The sequence below is a fragment of the Colobus angolensis genome, unplaced genomic scaffold (genome assembly GCF_000951035.1).
Source record: "Colobus angolensis palliatus isolate OR3802 unplaced genomic scaffold, Cang.pa_1.0 Scaffold38, whole genome shotgun sequence".
NCBI classification, from domain to species: domain Eukaryota; kingdom Metazoa; phylum Chordata; class Mammalia; order Primates; family Cercopithecidae; genus Colobus; species Colobus angolensis.
Window position 1 is genome coordinate 617,239 of NW_012117154.1, and position 15,874 is coordinate 633,112.

General features: G+C 36.4%; 1 protein-coding gene across 1 annotated transcript in view; it reads left to right on the forward strand.

The window, feature by feature from the left end:
- Positions 1-15,874, forward strand: part of TTC3 (tetratricopeptide repeat domain 3) — a 126,827-nt gene that overhangs the window by 14,457 nt on the left and 96,496 nt on the right. Inside the window, exons 4-10 of the mRNA XM_011953999.1 lie at positions 287-437; positions 895-982; positions 2,169-2,222; positions 3,214-3,334; positions 5,632-5,717; positions 6,998-7,092; positions 8,250-8,312. Of these exons, the coding sequence (XP_011809389.1) occupies positions 287-437; positions 895-982; positions 2,169-2,222; positions 3,214-3,334; positions 5,632-5,717; positions 6,998-7,092; positions 8,250-8,312 (658 nt within the window). The remainder of the gene's footprint in view (positions 1-286; positions 438-894; positions 983-2,168; positions 2,223-3,213; positions 3,335-5,631; positions 5,718-6,997; positions 7,093-8,249; positions 8,313-15,874) is intronic.

Sequence of the window (15,874 nt, forward strand, 5' to 3'; positions counted from 1 at the left end):
ATATGGAAATACTATAAAGGGAGGTCCATCCATGCTGTCATAACAATACAACAGATTTATATGCCTTTTAAAAATGTATTCTTACTAGTTTTTCACTAGACTCAGAACTTTTCTTTGTTAAAATAGAGTTTTAGCCAGCACTTAAATATTCTTAGCATTTAACAGGCTAAAATACTTCATTCATTTCTTCCCTCTCCATATCCATTTTTGCCTTTTTACTATTAACAGTGTTGACTTATTAAAAAATGAGGCACAACATTAATTTTAAACTTTTTTTTAAATTAAGAATTTGACATCTGCAGTATATGGTGTAGTAAACCAATTTCTGTCCTGCAAGATTATTGTGATGCCATTAAAATAAACATCTTCTGGCCACTTCTGTTTCAACATCAAAACAGTTCTGTAATATCACGATTGCATCCCTGTGTGGACGCCAAGTAAGTTACTATATGTTACTCATTTTGTATGGACAGTGATAAGCATGTTACCCAATACCAAAGAATGCAAGTTCACTGGAAGGCTTATGTCTTATTCTTGTGTGCTGCTCAACTTTTGTCTAATAGGGTGGAAAAAACAAAGCTTGAGATTTGGATATGAATGAATAATTGTAACATAATCAGTGAAATTCTGAATAGAATAGTACTAGATGGTAGACTAGAAGCTGAGTCAGGAAGAATTAACATGTTTGTTTATAAATATCAGTGTTATAGTACAGAAGAGAGGAAAAAGATACAGTATTTTGTTTACTGAATAAATAGCTTAGTTATTGTTACCTAGAGTGAAGAAAAAGAGAACTTATTTTTTTAATGGTTTGAGATACATAGCTAAGCATAAAGTTCAATGAATTTGTATATATGATAATCTAATCTTTTAAAAAATAAATTTGTCTTTAAGCAATTCACGTGCTTCTGAGATAAGTTTGAAGAAATTACAACATCTTGAGTTGATGGAAGATATTGTGGATTTGACAAAGAAAGTTGCTGTAAGTGGTAGAATGTAGGTTCCCCCTAAGCCCTTGGTTTAAATAATATCAACATTTATATAGTGTTAGGCTCATATGACTAATTTATAGCAATTAACAGGTAATGGTTTTAGTTTTGCTTAACCTGAGATGAATCTGCTCTCCATCAGTGCGTGCTCAGTATTTGAGAAATCAGGGAGATGACTGCTGTCATGGTTCTGTGCTGGGGGCCAGGACTGCATCTTGTCATTAAAGGATAGAAATTGGAACTTGTCACAGAAAGTGGGGCATGGGTTCATAGAAACCTTTGCCACAGGTTCTGAAGGTGATGTGCTCTATCTGTTGATATAAAATCACATCACCATCAACAAATATTTTGTCTTTGGATAGGTAGACTTTATCAGGGCAGATTTGAGGAGGTGTCCTTCCTTACACTATTGAGATAAGTTGAGAGTTTTTGTGGTTTTAAAATTTTTTTTGAAAGCTGTTGGATAAGCTTTTTAAATTTCAGTTGGTTATGGAGTCAAGTGTTGTTCTTAGTACTATTAAATTTAGAAAGGGCATTCTGATGTTTATATTCTGCAGTAGTTATTTGCAGTAACATACAAATGTTAGCCACCACGCCTGGCCTAGTGTGAGCCGCCACGCCTGGCCTAGTGCGATGAACTTTGAAAATTCATGTCAGCTGGTCATGGTGGCTCATGTCTGTAATCCCAGCACTTTGGGAGGCTGAGGCAGGTGGATCATTTGAGGTCAGGAGTTTGAGACCAGCCTGGCCAACATGTTGAAACGTCGCCTCTACTAAAAATAGAGAAATAGTGGCACGTGCCTGTAATCCCAGCTACTTGGGAGACTGAGGCAGGAGAATCGCTTGATCTTGGGAGGCGGAGGTTGTGGTGAGCTAAGATTGTGCCACTGCACTCCAGCCTGGGTGATAGAGTGAGACCCTGTCTGAAAAAAAAAAAACAAAACAACTCACATGTCTAAAGATTACACTAAGTTATTTTACTACTAGAACCCTATGGGAGACTATTTTGGAATTTCTTGTCTTAGGGTCTTAAGGGGTAACTTGGTCATGTAAATGCTTGTTGGAAGTACTATTGTGTATGTATAGTAGTGTTCCTAAAATGTAGGCCATTTTTCCATTAGAAAATTCAAGTAGAATTGACTGAATAAGGAAAAAGTATGTCCTTTTTTTATTTTTCAGAATGATTCGTTCCTCATTGGAGGCTTATTGAGAATTGGTTGTAAAATAGAAAATGTAAGTGTTAAACACAGAACCTGACACAGCCACTGTGGATGAGTGGCAGTTACCTCACTGCTCATTTTCCCTTGTATTGAGTCCATACGCTCAATGTTCTATATGTGGGGTTTGGTAGTATTGACATCTATATTTTCTTTAAGCAGACTCCTCATTTTGGGGGTTTGGATGTTTTTTTTAACCCATGTACATAGTGTAATTTTGAGCTTATTTTACAAGTTGATTCTTTTTCTCTTTTAGATTATTTACCTGGCTTATGTTTCCCCAAATGAAATTATTAGGCCTCTGGTATGAGTATTTTTTGATATGTAATTACTAGGTAATCTCCAGATTCAATGTTAAACCAATTTTGAATTATACTGATGCCATAAACATCTATGTTTACCTTAAGCCCATTGTTAACTTTAATTTTTGAAGTTACTTTAGACACTAGAAGTACAAATAACATTTCTGTGAATTCTTGACCCTTCATGGAGATCACTGTACTGAGTGCCCATTTGCCCAGACACATCTTCCCCTTGTTCTTTATCTCCTTATTCTTCTATTTGTCACAGACCACGTAAAATATGTAGTTCCTCTGGAGAACTTTAATCTATAAATTTAACCTTGGGGTAAGGATGGAGGTCTTTGTGTAGATGAGATCTGAGAACCCTCATCCACCTTGTTATATTGCACTCACCTGCTACCCCAGGCAGTCTGGCCAGGTTGTAGACCTCAAATTCCAGGTCTGTAATAATTGCAGAAGCATCTTGAGCTCTGAGGGTGGTCTGAGGTCTCCTGAAGAGGTAACATATGTGAGTCCATGGTGTCTGTTAATTTACATGTCAGAGTCTGTCTACTCTAGGTTACGTGTTGGAGTAGCAAAAAATAAGTGGTTGCACCAGTTTTGTATTAAGGATCTGACATATTTGCATAAGATGAATTTATAATGCCACATGCAAATTTAGAATTAATAACCAAGTCCCCATTCTTCATTTCTCTTTTGAAACAGAAAATCTTGGCAATGGAAGAAGCTCTGAATTGGATAAAATATGCAGGCGATGTAACAATTCTAACTAAATTAGGATCAATTGATAATTGTTGGCCTATGTTAAGTATTTTCTTTACTGAATGTAAGTATAAATGCTTTAAATTGTTACTTGACTCAGTTTTTAAAGTTATTTGGGAAAATGAGATGTGTAGTTATGTGATTTCTGATTTATCTTAGAAGTTTAAACTGATAAGAATAGATACTACACTTGATCTTAGCCAGAAGGCCGAGAAGCGATGTCCTTAGAATTTTTAAAAAATGTTTTTTATGTATGCCTGAAAAAGAGAATTTCAAACCGGTAGTTAATTTTATTCTGTATTTTTTGTCTTAATGATTTTTGTGACATTGTACTTTAAAAATTTTTGCTGAATGGATATCGTAAGTTATTATATGTAATACTCAAAGAGACCACAACTGGGCTGGGCGCGGTGGCTCATGCCTGTAATCCCAGCACTTTGGGAGGCTGAGGTGGGCAGATCACGAGGTCAGGAGATTGAGACCGTCTTGGCTAACACGGTGAAATCCCGTCTCTACTAAAAATACAAAAGAATTAGCTGGGCATGGTGGCAGGCACCTGTAGTCCCAGCTACTCGGGAGGCTGAAGCAGGAGAATGGCGTGAACCCGGGAGGTGAAGCTTGCAGTGAGCTGAGATGGCGCCACTGCACTCCAACCTGGGCGACAGAGAGAGACTCCGTCTCAAAAAAAAAAAAAAAAAATAGAGAGAGACCACAACTGGGTAGTCTCTTTCGTAAGAAAAAGTAACTGAAGCTAAGCTTATGATTTTTATTTTCTTCATGAGTCTGTTATTCTTTTATGTATGAGGTAACTGCCTTACATACTTCTTTTACTGTGTGAAATATTTTTCTTTAAAGCATTCGAATATTAGCAGTGTTTTTATAGTGTAGTTATAGGAATCTTGAAACAGGAAAGATTTGGGTTTTCAGTAGATGATGACCAATAATTTACCATCTCTGCTGAGATAAAGGCAAATTTTGCACTATTGACTTAAGTGCTAGAAAGGAATTAAATGACACATCTTTCTCATAGGTTTATTAGACACTGGGGTGTATTACACTGATAGAGGTTGTTCTCTTCATTGTTTTGGAGGACCTTAATTATAAGCTAGATATTATGGTGGAAATGGAGAAGCATTATCTTTTATTGGGTACACCTCTTTAGGCTGATAGCTGATTTTTTACATTCTATTTTCTTTATAATAGCTCTGCAAAGTGGCTGTTATTATCTTTATTTTAGCAGTGAGCACACTGACTTTGAGAGGTTAAGTGTTGTTTCTGCAGTCTAGTAAGTAGTAGGTAGGACTAGATAAGTCAGATCTCTCTGATCTCAAAGCCCGGGTTTTCCTCCATGTAATCTTACTCTGTTCCTTAGAATTTATTTATTTGGTGACTTTCCTAGGTCCTTTATTGAATCTTAAATTTTAGGTGCTCTGTTCACTTTAGAAATGAATATGTTTGGCTAGAGGCTTAACTATAGTTTTGTTGCAGTACATTTTTTTTTTTTTTTGCCACTTTAAAACATCCTTTTTATGTAATAGCTTACAATGTAGAAAATGAGGCCTGATAAACTTTGGTTACTTACTGCATCTTAGTTTATTAAATTGTTGTAATAATAGTGTTTCAATTTCTCATTGTAACATTTTACTCATGAGAGTCAAAATACTGAATAAAAACATTTGAAAGTATTTATTTAAAATAGGTTGAGCATAAAAAATCCAAAATCTGAAATGCTCCAAAATTTGAAACTTTTTAAGCTTCGCTATGACACTCAAAGGAAATGCTCATTGGAGCATTTTGAATTTTTGGATTTGGGATACTCACCCAGTATAATGCAAATATTCCAAAATCCAAAATTATCCAAAATCCAAAACACTTCTTATCCCAAGCATTTTGAATAAGAGATACTCCATCTTTATATTAAATATATTATAGAAAGTAGTTTTCCAGGTTTTCGTTTTCATACATTTTTATTGAATATCATGCATAGTACACCATACATGCTTGACAGTGTTTATTGAAGTAAGTAATTATGTGGCCTATTTGGAATATTTTATGACAGTGCATTTATTAGAAATGCAATTGCAACTAATATAATAATAAATAAAGGTTTTTTATTGCTAGAAGTAAAAAGTGAGATTAGATTCATAGCAAGCAATAACTGATGTTTTCTGCAACATTTTATCAGTTTATTTTTTACTGTGTTATTTAATACACATAAAAGGTTACAAGAAACGTGCTATTTAGAAAGAAGAATAATATAGGACCTTTGTGGACTCACCTAACTTAAGATTTAGAATATTATCAATACCAATTTTTTTTTAACAATATTCTCTCTTGCTCTCTCCTAAAAATAAAATGTAGACAAGTACCACATAACTAAAATTGTAATGGAAGACTGCAATTTGCTGGAAGAACTTAAAACTCAAAGTTGTATGGATTGTATAGAGGTGAGAATGAATATTATAAATATATTTTAAGATTTGCCCGTTAGAACTTTTAACACTCAGAGGAAGTTAATAAAACTGCTGACAATATACAGTTCATAAAATTGGATGACATATTTGAGGGAAATAGCTAATATCTTGATCAGAGTTTTGTAATGATTTAAAAACCATTAATTGAAAGTGAAAATTTGATTTTTAAAAACTGTAGTCTTTAATGAGTTGAAGAAGTATGATTTTCTTTGGTAACAGCTGAGATGTAATTCATGTGCTGCACTGTTCACTCATAGAAAATAGGACTTTAACTCAATTTTAAAAAAGGAATTTGGGAAAATATTTAATGTTCTATTGAATTCCCTAGTGCCGTTGATATGATGTGATTTAGTTTATTTAAAAAAAATGAGTGTTTGAAGTGAAAAGTTTTAGTTTTTTCTCTAGCACCCTTCATATATATTCTCATTAACCTACCAACTCATGCTTTGCAATTAGTCTAATCAACATTGCCTCTATGTTATTGATTTATATATGTTTTTCGGCACTAAGGTTTCTTGGATAACACTGTATTTGCTAACCTAAAGTTAAAATTCTACTTTGCATCTGTTTTTTAGCCTTATTACCTTATTTGCCTTATTGATAAGCTATATTTAAAAGTGGGTCTACCAAATACAGCACAAAAATTTTAGTAATTATTCATAATGTGATGGTTTTGTTTACTTTTAATATTCTCTAACCAAGTTAGTGTTGAGTCATTCAAGATAGGTTTATTTAAATTTATATACTGAGGCTGCGCATGATGGCTCACGCCTGTAGTCCCAGCACTTTGGGAGGTCGAGGTGGGAGGATTGCTTGAGGTCAGAAGTTCAACACCAGCTTGGGCAACATAGCAAGACCTGGTCTCTACAAAAGTTTTTAAAAATTAGCTTGGCATGGTGGGGTGCACTTGTAGTCCTAGCTACTTGGGAGACTGAGATGGGAGGATCCCTTTGGCCTGGGAGATTGAGGCTGTTGTGAGCTGTGATTGCACCACTGCCCTCCAGTCTGGGTGACAGAGTGAGACCCTGTCTCTAAAAGTATATGTGTGTGTGTGTGTATAGTGTGTGTCTATATATATATATATACATATATGTAACAAAATATTGGGTATTGTAATCTCATTTTCTACATAAATAATCCCCTAGTTATTTCTGATATCCAAGATAGAAACCCGGATCCATTTTTCCTAGGTATTGGGTTCTTGATTATCTTTGGAGCTAATTGATGGGTCTTCTTTCACCTTGGTTTCTCAGCAAGGAGAACTAATGAAAATGAAAGGAAATGAAGAGTTTTCCAAAGAAAGATTTGATATAGCTATTATCTATTACACCAGAGCCATTGAATATAGGTAAGAGCAAATAGAACCAAAGAAATCCTGTTTCTGTGTCAGATCAAGTTAGAATGGTAGTCAGAGGAAATAAAAACAAGATGGGGAATTGGAAAGTATCTTCCAGCTTGTTATGCAGAGTAGATTTTCTCATCCTTGGGCATTTGAAGCATTGAAGATGGCCTGAGTATATGAAGCTAACGTAGTAGCATAACTCAAGCAAGTTAGGCAAAATTGTGAATTTGGTTCTGCCCTCTTCCATTTTCTTTAAAACTTTCCAGTACAGAGTTATCTCTTTTGTCTTGTTCTCATTTTGCTATCAACCAAGTCCTCCCAAATTATTAACTGGTCAAAAAGGATTAAAGGATTAGTTCTTAATACTGAAGATGCCACCCATTCAGGGTTTTTTGCTTTCTAAGAGGGAACTTTTACAGGATAATTGAGAGAATACATACATGCTCTCTACCTTGTCTTCTCTTTGCTCAGCTGCTAGAATTTTGTAGCTTTCCTCCAGATGTGCCTCATAACTGTACCCCTGTTGTCTCAGTTGGGCCACCTAATACCGTAGCAGCCTTTGAAGGGTGCTCTGTAGCCACTGCTCTTTTTCCTCCCTTGCGCATCTCCACAGGGAATGAGGGAATCCAGTGAGTGTATCACCTCTGAAAGGCTGCTGCCCTATTCTTTTGAGGAAGAAGTGGAGGAAAGGGAGATACGTTTTACCACACATAGTCAAATAAAACTAAAAAACAAAAGTTCAAATGAAGCTATTTTAATTTGCAATTACTGTAGGCTTCCTTTCTCAGTTGTTTGTCAAAACGACGTAGTCGTAGTCCTGACTTACTGTATAAGTAATCCTATCCTCTAGAGTTACTCTGTAGTTTGCTAGCTCTTTAATATGTCTCATTTGATCCGCACAACAGCCCTATGAGTTAGAGCAACTAGAGTTATCTTCATTTTGAATATAGGGAAGTTTAAGTTGGTTCAAACAAAGTTACTTATGTAGGAAGTGAAGGAACTGGGACTTAGCCAGTTAAGACTCCAGGTCCTATATTCTTTTTGCTCTGCCACACAGATGTAAAGTTTAAAAAAAAGTTTTCTTGTGCCTTATGTTTTCTGCGTGATTTTTATTTGTTTCATGTGTAATGTGCTTTACTGACTAAACATTGTGTCTTTTTAAGACCTGAAAACCACCTTCTTTATGGTAACCGAGCTCTTTGTTTTCTTCGTACTGGACAGTTTAGGTAAGTTGGTTAAAATATCTCAACCACTGAATTATTGTGCTAAATACCCATTTTTGGGAAACTTTTCTGTTTTGCAGGTATACAAGAAAATCCTTGACTAGTTCTTTGGCAGAAATACTTAAGTGGTTAAAAGAATACACTTAGGCTTTACATATAACAACAGTGACAGCAGCAGCTATTCTGATTGAGTGCAGACATATGTTAAACATTATTTTAAGTGCTTTGCGTATGTTATTTAGTTCTCACAGCACCTGTAATAGGTAGGTAATGTTATAGTTCACATTTTACATGACCAATGTGTACTACTAGTGATACCAAGATTTGAACACAGATTTTATCTAATAAAGTCTGTGTTTATGACATCTATATTACCTCTTTATGCTCTGTTAATTAATCTATATAGTATAAAAGAAGCATTTTCATTTTTTCTCTGTTTATCCTGGTATAAAAAATTAAGTAAATATCCTTCGTAAGTGAAAGAAAGCAAATAAATTTAATAGTATAAGAGTGGAATCATAATTCATTCCTAGTTCCTTATATTGAATTTAAGCTGAGTTTTTATTTATTAGCTAAGAAAGACTGAGAAAGATACTGCACTATGATTTTATTGTTCCCCCAGTATAAAATTTTTAGAACATAAATTATAAGCATTAATATTGAGCAGGTAGACTATTATATTTAATTTTGTCCTGCTTTACTGTAAGAAGGGTGTAGGGTGGAGTCAAGAATACATCCACACAGTAGAAGAATATTCAAAAGAAAACAAACCAGAAAACGAAGTTGGAATCTGGGATTCTCAGAACCGAGCTTCACAGGCATAAGGTCCTGCATAGGTATTAGTTAGAATTCATATTTGCCTCTGACCTTCAGCTGTCCAAAATGAAATGGGAAAACTTGACAAGTTACTTAATTCTCATTGTCCATAAAGAAACAGGACACCAATTTGTCAGGTGAAACAGTTTTCCTAGTGTTTAGTTTTGAAGGAAGGTGGGCTGTAATATTAATTGAGTGATGGAGTAGAGAATAATCTCAGCAGTATTCTTATGCATAGCAAAAAACTCCCTGAAAGCACAGTTTTGAGTTTCACAAATACGTTTTTTGTGAAGTTTTCTCATGAAAGCTGAGAATCTGCTGTCAGTTGTTTTTCAGTGAAAGCACTTGTGTGGGAGGGTGGGAGTGGGGAAGGTAGTATATTCTAAGCATGGAGCTTTAAAAATAACATTTATTGTGTTTTTCTTTTATTGTAAACAGAACACATTCTCATGGTAGAAAATTTGGAAAATACAAGAGTTTAAAAAGAAGAAAATAAAAATCACCAGTAATCCAACCACCTTGGAGAATACCGCTGTATTAACGTTATGCAGCTTTTAGATGGCTTAAGCCGTGGATAAACCGAGGCTATCTAGACTAGAGGAATGGATGGGCTTGACACAGTCTTCCATCAATACCACTGTCCTCAACGGGTTCTGACAAGAAATGAGCTGCAAGTGTCTTTAGGTTATTGCTTCTGGCTAGGTCCAGAATTGCATTTATTTTGTGCTGTTTAAAGGTGAATTTGTATGCTTTCAAGATCAGATGAATAGGTTGGTAACTTGGCTAGCCTCTTGTGAAAATTGAGGTGCCTATCTGAAATATTGCTTGGCAGAAGGTATCCACTTTCCACCTCTGAGAGCTGAGAGGCAAACCGGGGTGTTTCTGCTCTCTTTCATGAGTGTTGAATGCTAGACACACAAGGAAGATCCTTCTAATACCTTGCTGCAACAGGAGGTGAATCAAAGTAAAAGTACAGAAGCTAGGTAGCTTGGTGAGGGAAAGGCCAAGAGCAGCTTGTGGATCTATCCTTGTACCTCCTTGCTGATGGTCTAGCTTGTGGTTTAATACCATCTACATTTCACTAGAGCCAGGTCAGCAGCATTGAGAACCCTTTGTTTGTTACTAGGCAATCACCAGTATGTATTGGATGCCTGTTTTATGCATGAAGTGTTTTACCACACTGGTTTTGCTGGCGTTTCCTACCTCCTCACATACTGTCTATATGATTTGCTCAATAATGTAGGGATGTTTTCAGAGTCCATAGTATATATAACTCATAGTATATATGTAAGTCCGTAGTATAGTATATAGACATCAGGTGACTAGATGGTGTGACTTAAGGAAAGAACACGTTGCCAGTAATTCGGATGTGCCATTGACACAGGAGGACCCATGCCTGAGAAAGACTTTTATCTGAGTTACTGAGGTTGAGATGTTTTGAAACTCTCAAGCAGAGGGATGCTGGATCTGCTGTGGGAATCTGGCTGAGCAGCTGCAGGGACAGCTGGGGGTAAAGCACCCACCCTTCCCCAGTTTTGGTGAGGATGCACTCCTCAGCTGTTCTGCAAGGCCAGACTGCTTATCTGCTGTCATTGAAGCAAGAATTGAGATGTCCAAAGAGGACAGAAATGGGACAATTTAATACTAGAAAAGAAAGGAATAAAAGGGTTAAAGTCTTGAATGCTAAAACTTCTGAAATACTTAATCCTAAAAGATTAGAAAATATAAGTTGAAACTTCAAATGAAAAAGAGATTCAATTTAAAAAAGAGAACTTTGGTAAGAATCTCTCAAAGGGTAAAAATAATAATACAACATGGTTATCACTGTTCTGAGCACTTAATGTGTATTAACTCGTAAAACCCTCACAACTGTGTGAGGTAAGTGCTACTGCCTCTTTACAGATGATGAAACTGAGGTATAGGGAGGCCAAGCAAAGTGTCTGAGGACACCAGGTGGAGGTGATGGAGCCAGAATTTGAACCCAGGCAGCCTGGATATAGAGTCTCTACTATTAATCACTATGAGAAAGTGGTGATAGAATAAAAGGGAATGTGAAAGTTGGAAAAATTAAAAAATAAATGGTCTAAATAGTCAATACACGTTTATGAGGAAATGATTATCCTTCCAGGACATGTAGATTAAAAACTATGAGTTTCTTGTTTATACCCATCAGATGGACAAAAGTTTAAAAATCTCATAATACCAAGTGTTTGAGAGGATGTGGAACAAAGGAGACTCTCATATTCAGCTGGAGAAAGTGTAAATTGGTACAGTCACTTTGGAGAGCAATTTGACAAGGTGAAGATGTGCATACTCCGCAATCCACTTCTAGGCTCATATCCTCTGAACTCTCAAATGTGTACCCAAGAAGATATGTATACGCCTTCATGATAGCATTGTTTGTAAGAGTAAATAAATGGAAATGACCTCAATGGCCATCAATAGGGGAATGGATAAATATGGTATATTCATACAATGGAATTCTATATGGCAGTTAAAATGAATGCAATGTTGAGTGAAAAAGCAAGTTGCAGAATGATTTGTACACTGTGATGCCATTTATTAATGTTTAAAAACATGCGAAACAATATGCATATATTACAGACTGTGTATTAACAATGTTTAAAAATGCATGGGCGTGTTAAACACCCAGGGAGTGGCTGGGGAGAGAAGGAAGGAAAAGGGATTGGAGTTGGGAGGGATGGTACACAGTGGATGTCAACTGTAACAAACTGCTACAAAAAGAGCTGAAGTAAATATGGCAAAATGTTAATTTCTTGCTAAGGTGGTATGCCATTTGTACATGGGTGTTCATTTTGTTAATGATGTTCTCTGTACTTTTATGTATACTTCAAATATTTGATAAAAAGTGAAACAAAATGTGATTAAAAATGCACATGAGAAAAGGAACAGAAAACAAGAACAGTGACCACTAAACATCAAGGATAAAATAGTGACCAGTGACCTTGAAAAGAGAAATATAAGTAGTGTAAGGCCCGTTGCAGAAGTGTGAAGTGTGTGTGGGGAAGCCTGAGGTGAGGTATATATGGGGAAACAGATGCTTCATTCTAACATGGTGGCAGTGGCAGTGATGATTTTAATGCCAAAATAGTCATGCAGTTTGTAAATCCAACCACTTTTGGGTGAATGTAAGTTAGGCCAAGAGCCTTTCAAAACCCTTCCGGTCCTGTGAATGTTGTGCTTGGAAAACACAGGAGATGGGGTTGGCGTGAGGCAGGGGTTGGGGAACTGTGCTGCCTCCTGCGCCCCCACTCCTGCCACAGCCTCTCCCCTTCAAATCTTCACATTGAGGATTGTGTTTATCCCAGGACACGTGGCTTAGAAGATGAGATGTCCGTTTTATTCTCCTTCTCAAAGTATACTTTTCAAATACGAGTTGGTAACTATAGGGCATTTGAGAGCAATCGTTGTAATTGAAGTAATCAGAACTTTTCAGTTTAGACAAGAATCTAGAGAAAGGAATTAGGCATATCTGTACCTTCTGCAGTTCCAACAGCTTATGTAATATACATGATTAGGCTTTGCCCACTTACAATTCAATTCATTCTTGTGGAACTCATGGAACATTCAGATTCTTTGGTGGGATGTGATGAACTGTGTAAGGGAAAATGTTAATTGGAGAAAGGGAATGCTTAGCTTGAATGGTTTTTGCGTTGCTTTGGAAAATCATGTATTTTTAAACTTGGTGTTTACTTCAACTGTTGGTATTCGTTTAAGTACCCATCACATGATACTGCCTTCCATCAGATCGCAACTGTGATTGGTAGCAGACAGATAGACATTAACTGACTCCTCTCTTGTTGCTTTTTTTCCCCCTAAATTTCTCTAAGACTAGAGATATAAAGCACTGTATGTTTCTGTGAGAATTTCACAAATTCTTGTGTGTGTGTGTTGGTTTGGTGAATTATTCCTCACTCTGCCGTGTGTTCTTTATTTTTACTTAGAAGCCACTGAATTTGCTTTTGAAGGAAACATTTACTTTTTTCAGTCTTATTTGGGGTGTACCCCCTTTAAAAAAAAATAACAAATGCATATGGTAAGCAACAGAGTAGGAAAAGGTACACTTGCCCACTCTGACCCATCTGATTCATCTCTTCGTATCTTTGTGTATTCCCGTAATATTTTATGCCTTTACAAGTGCTTATGTTGAACCAAATGAAGTGGCCATTTTTGAAAGTCAGAATATAGGCAGTTTTATTTGGTTTAATGTAATGTATATGTCTTTTTCTTTAAATGGGTAGGAACATACTACATACGCTGTTGTATGTTGTGGTTTTTTTTTATATTTAAGTCTTGGAGCTTGTTGTGGATCTGTATATAGAGACCTACCTTGTTCTTCATGTCTGCACAGTGTTTTCCTGAATGGATTGCCCATGTAATCCATTAGTTCATATTCTATCAGTATATAGTTTATATGTATGCTTAGTTTATATTAGTATATAGATTATTTTATTTACAGTGTTAAATTATAGATCTATTAGTATGTACATTATTTCCCTTTTAAAGATTATATATACCTATGCAATGATTATCTTTTTACTTATGTTTTACACTCAGGTTCAGATATATCTGTAGGACACATTTCTGATAAATTTATTTTACTCAGTTGAATGAAAGAACATATCATTTTAATTATAGACACTAACTTTTTATTTAAAATGTATGTTTATTCAGTCCATGGTTATTATTCACTGCATATTTGTCAGTGACTGACCTTTATACCTGAATCTTGCTTTTGTTCCTTAGTTGGAAGATCTGGAAACTTGGGGAATAGTTGTTATTTCTTTATTGATCTGGTCAGGTCCTGAAAATAATTATAATTGAGGAAAAAAGCGATATCCCTTATATGGCTTGCAGAATTCTTGCATACTTTTTATGGTATGGTTTGAGAGAGTCAATAAATAGCAACTCCTTTCCCTTCCAAGTGCAGAATCGGTTAAAAGATGGATGGAAAAGACAGGCAACTGGTGATCAGATATTGCCTTTATTACAGATGCAATTGGAGAACAGGCCTTAAGTCTGATAGTCAAGGGGCTGGTTACTACTAGGTTGGTGCAAAAGTAAATGTGGTTTTTAGAAGTAATGGCAAAACCCCTAATTACTTTTGCACCAACCAATAATTCACCCACAGTCAGACAGAACAGGGCTCTTAGGAACTTTAAGCCTGAAAGAAAAGGGAATCTGGTGTTTTAGATTCCAAAGAGTAAGGCCAGGTACAGTGGCTCATGCCTGTAATCCCAGCACTTTGAGAGGCTGAGGCGGATGGATCACTTGAGGTCAGGAGTTTGAGACCATCCTGGCCAACATGGTGAAACCCCGTCTCTACTAAAAATACAAAAATTAGCTGGGCATGGTGTTGCATGCCTATAATCCCAGCTACTCGGGAGGCTGAGGCAGGAGAATCGCTTGAACCCAGGAGGCAGAGGTTTCAGTGAGCTGAGATTGCACTACTGCTATCCAGCCTGGGCGATAGAGCAATACCATGTCTAAAAAAAATAAAAAATAAAAAAGATTCCAAAGAGTGAGAAAAAGAAGAGGCAAAGCCACATATGATTAGTGTCCCTCCCTTGCCTTTAGATAAATTATTATTCATCATCTGGGGATGTTAGCCAAGGGTGGGGAGAGGAAAGAGTTCAGGAGTAATTAGCAAATCCACATGGAAACTAGGGGACAGGGAATAAGTATTCTTTACAAACATTGTCTTTTAGGGCAGAATGTAGCATATTTTATATGCAGTAATGAGGAGGGGCTGAGAAAATAAAAACACTTCCCCCATGTAAGAGCAGTAAGGTGGAGCACCTGTACTGGAACTCTGTTTCTTACTCTGTTTAATACTCTTACCGTGTCACACAGTCTTCAAGAGTAAATAGCTGTTTGCATCTTGAGTCTTGTCCCATTTTGATACATCTCTTGTGCAGGGAATTGCTGCTACCAAAAGTCAAACCTGATTATTTAGACCCTGGGCTGCAGTGGTCTGGATAAGCAATAGCATCATGTAATTGACTATGCCCACTTTGCCTTAGTTGTAGGATGTGGTCATATGCCAGTAAATGTGAAATTTTATTAGCATTAATTGCATTCATATACTAATATTGTGATATTTATAATATATGCTATTATAACAATGCTGTTTGTAGTGCTATTATAATAAGTAACATTCAGCATTGATTCAACAAATATTGGGGTTCTGTTGATGGATAATGTCAGAAATGAGCAAAAACAGCCTCTGTGTTTCAGACAGTGGGCTGGCATTGTGAGGGCCTGTATTGGGAGGAATTTGTTGTATTTGTGGTACTGATAGTTGCTAGATGGCCTGAATACAGAGGAGAGGGTAGTATGGCCATAGGCTAAGCCAAGGAGGGCCTTGTAGGCTGTGTTAAGGCTTTTGGCCTTTAAGAGCAATAAGAAAGTAAAGGATTTTAAACTGAGGAGAGAGCATGATTAGTACTTAAAAAAAAATTGAGCACAGTGAAAATGGATCTGAAGGGGATGTAGTGTGGATGTAGTAGGAGGCTGTTACAGTAGCCCAGGCCAGAGATGATGGCTTCCAGCAGAATATTGACAGTAGAAATGGAAAACTGGAAGGATTCAAGAGTTTAGAGGTGAAGTTGACAGAAGTTGCTTGTGGTTGGTGTTGGAACGTGAGAGTGAAGGCGGTTGGAACTGTTCTGACGTTTCTGCCTTAAGCAGCATTATGGATTATGGGCCTACTCACTCACATTGGGATT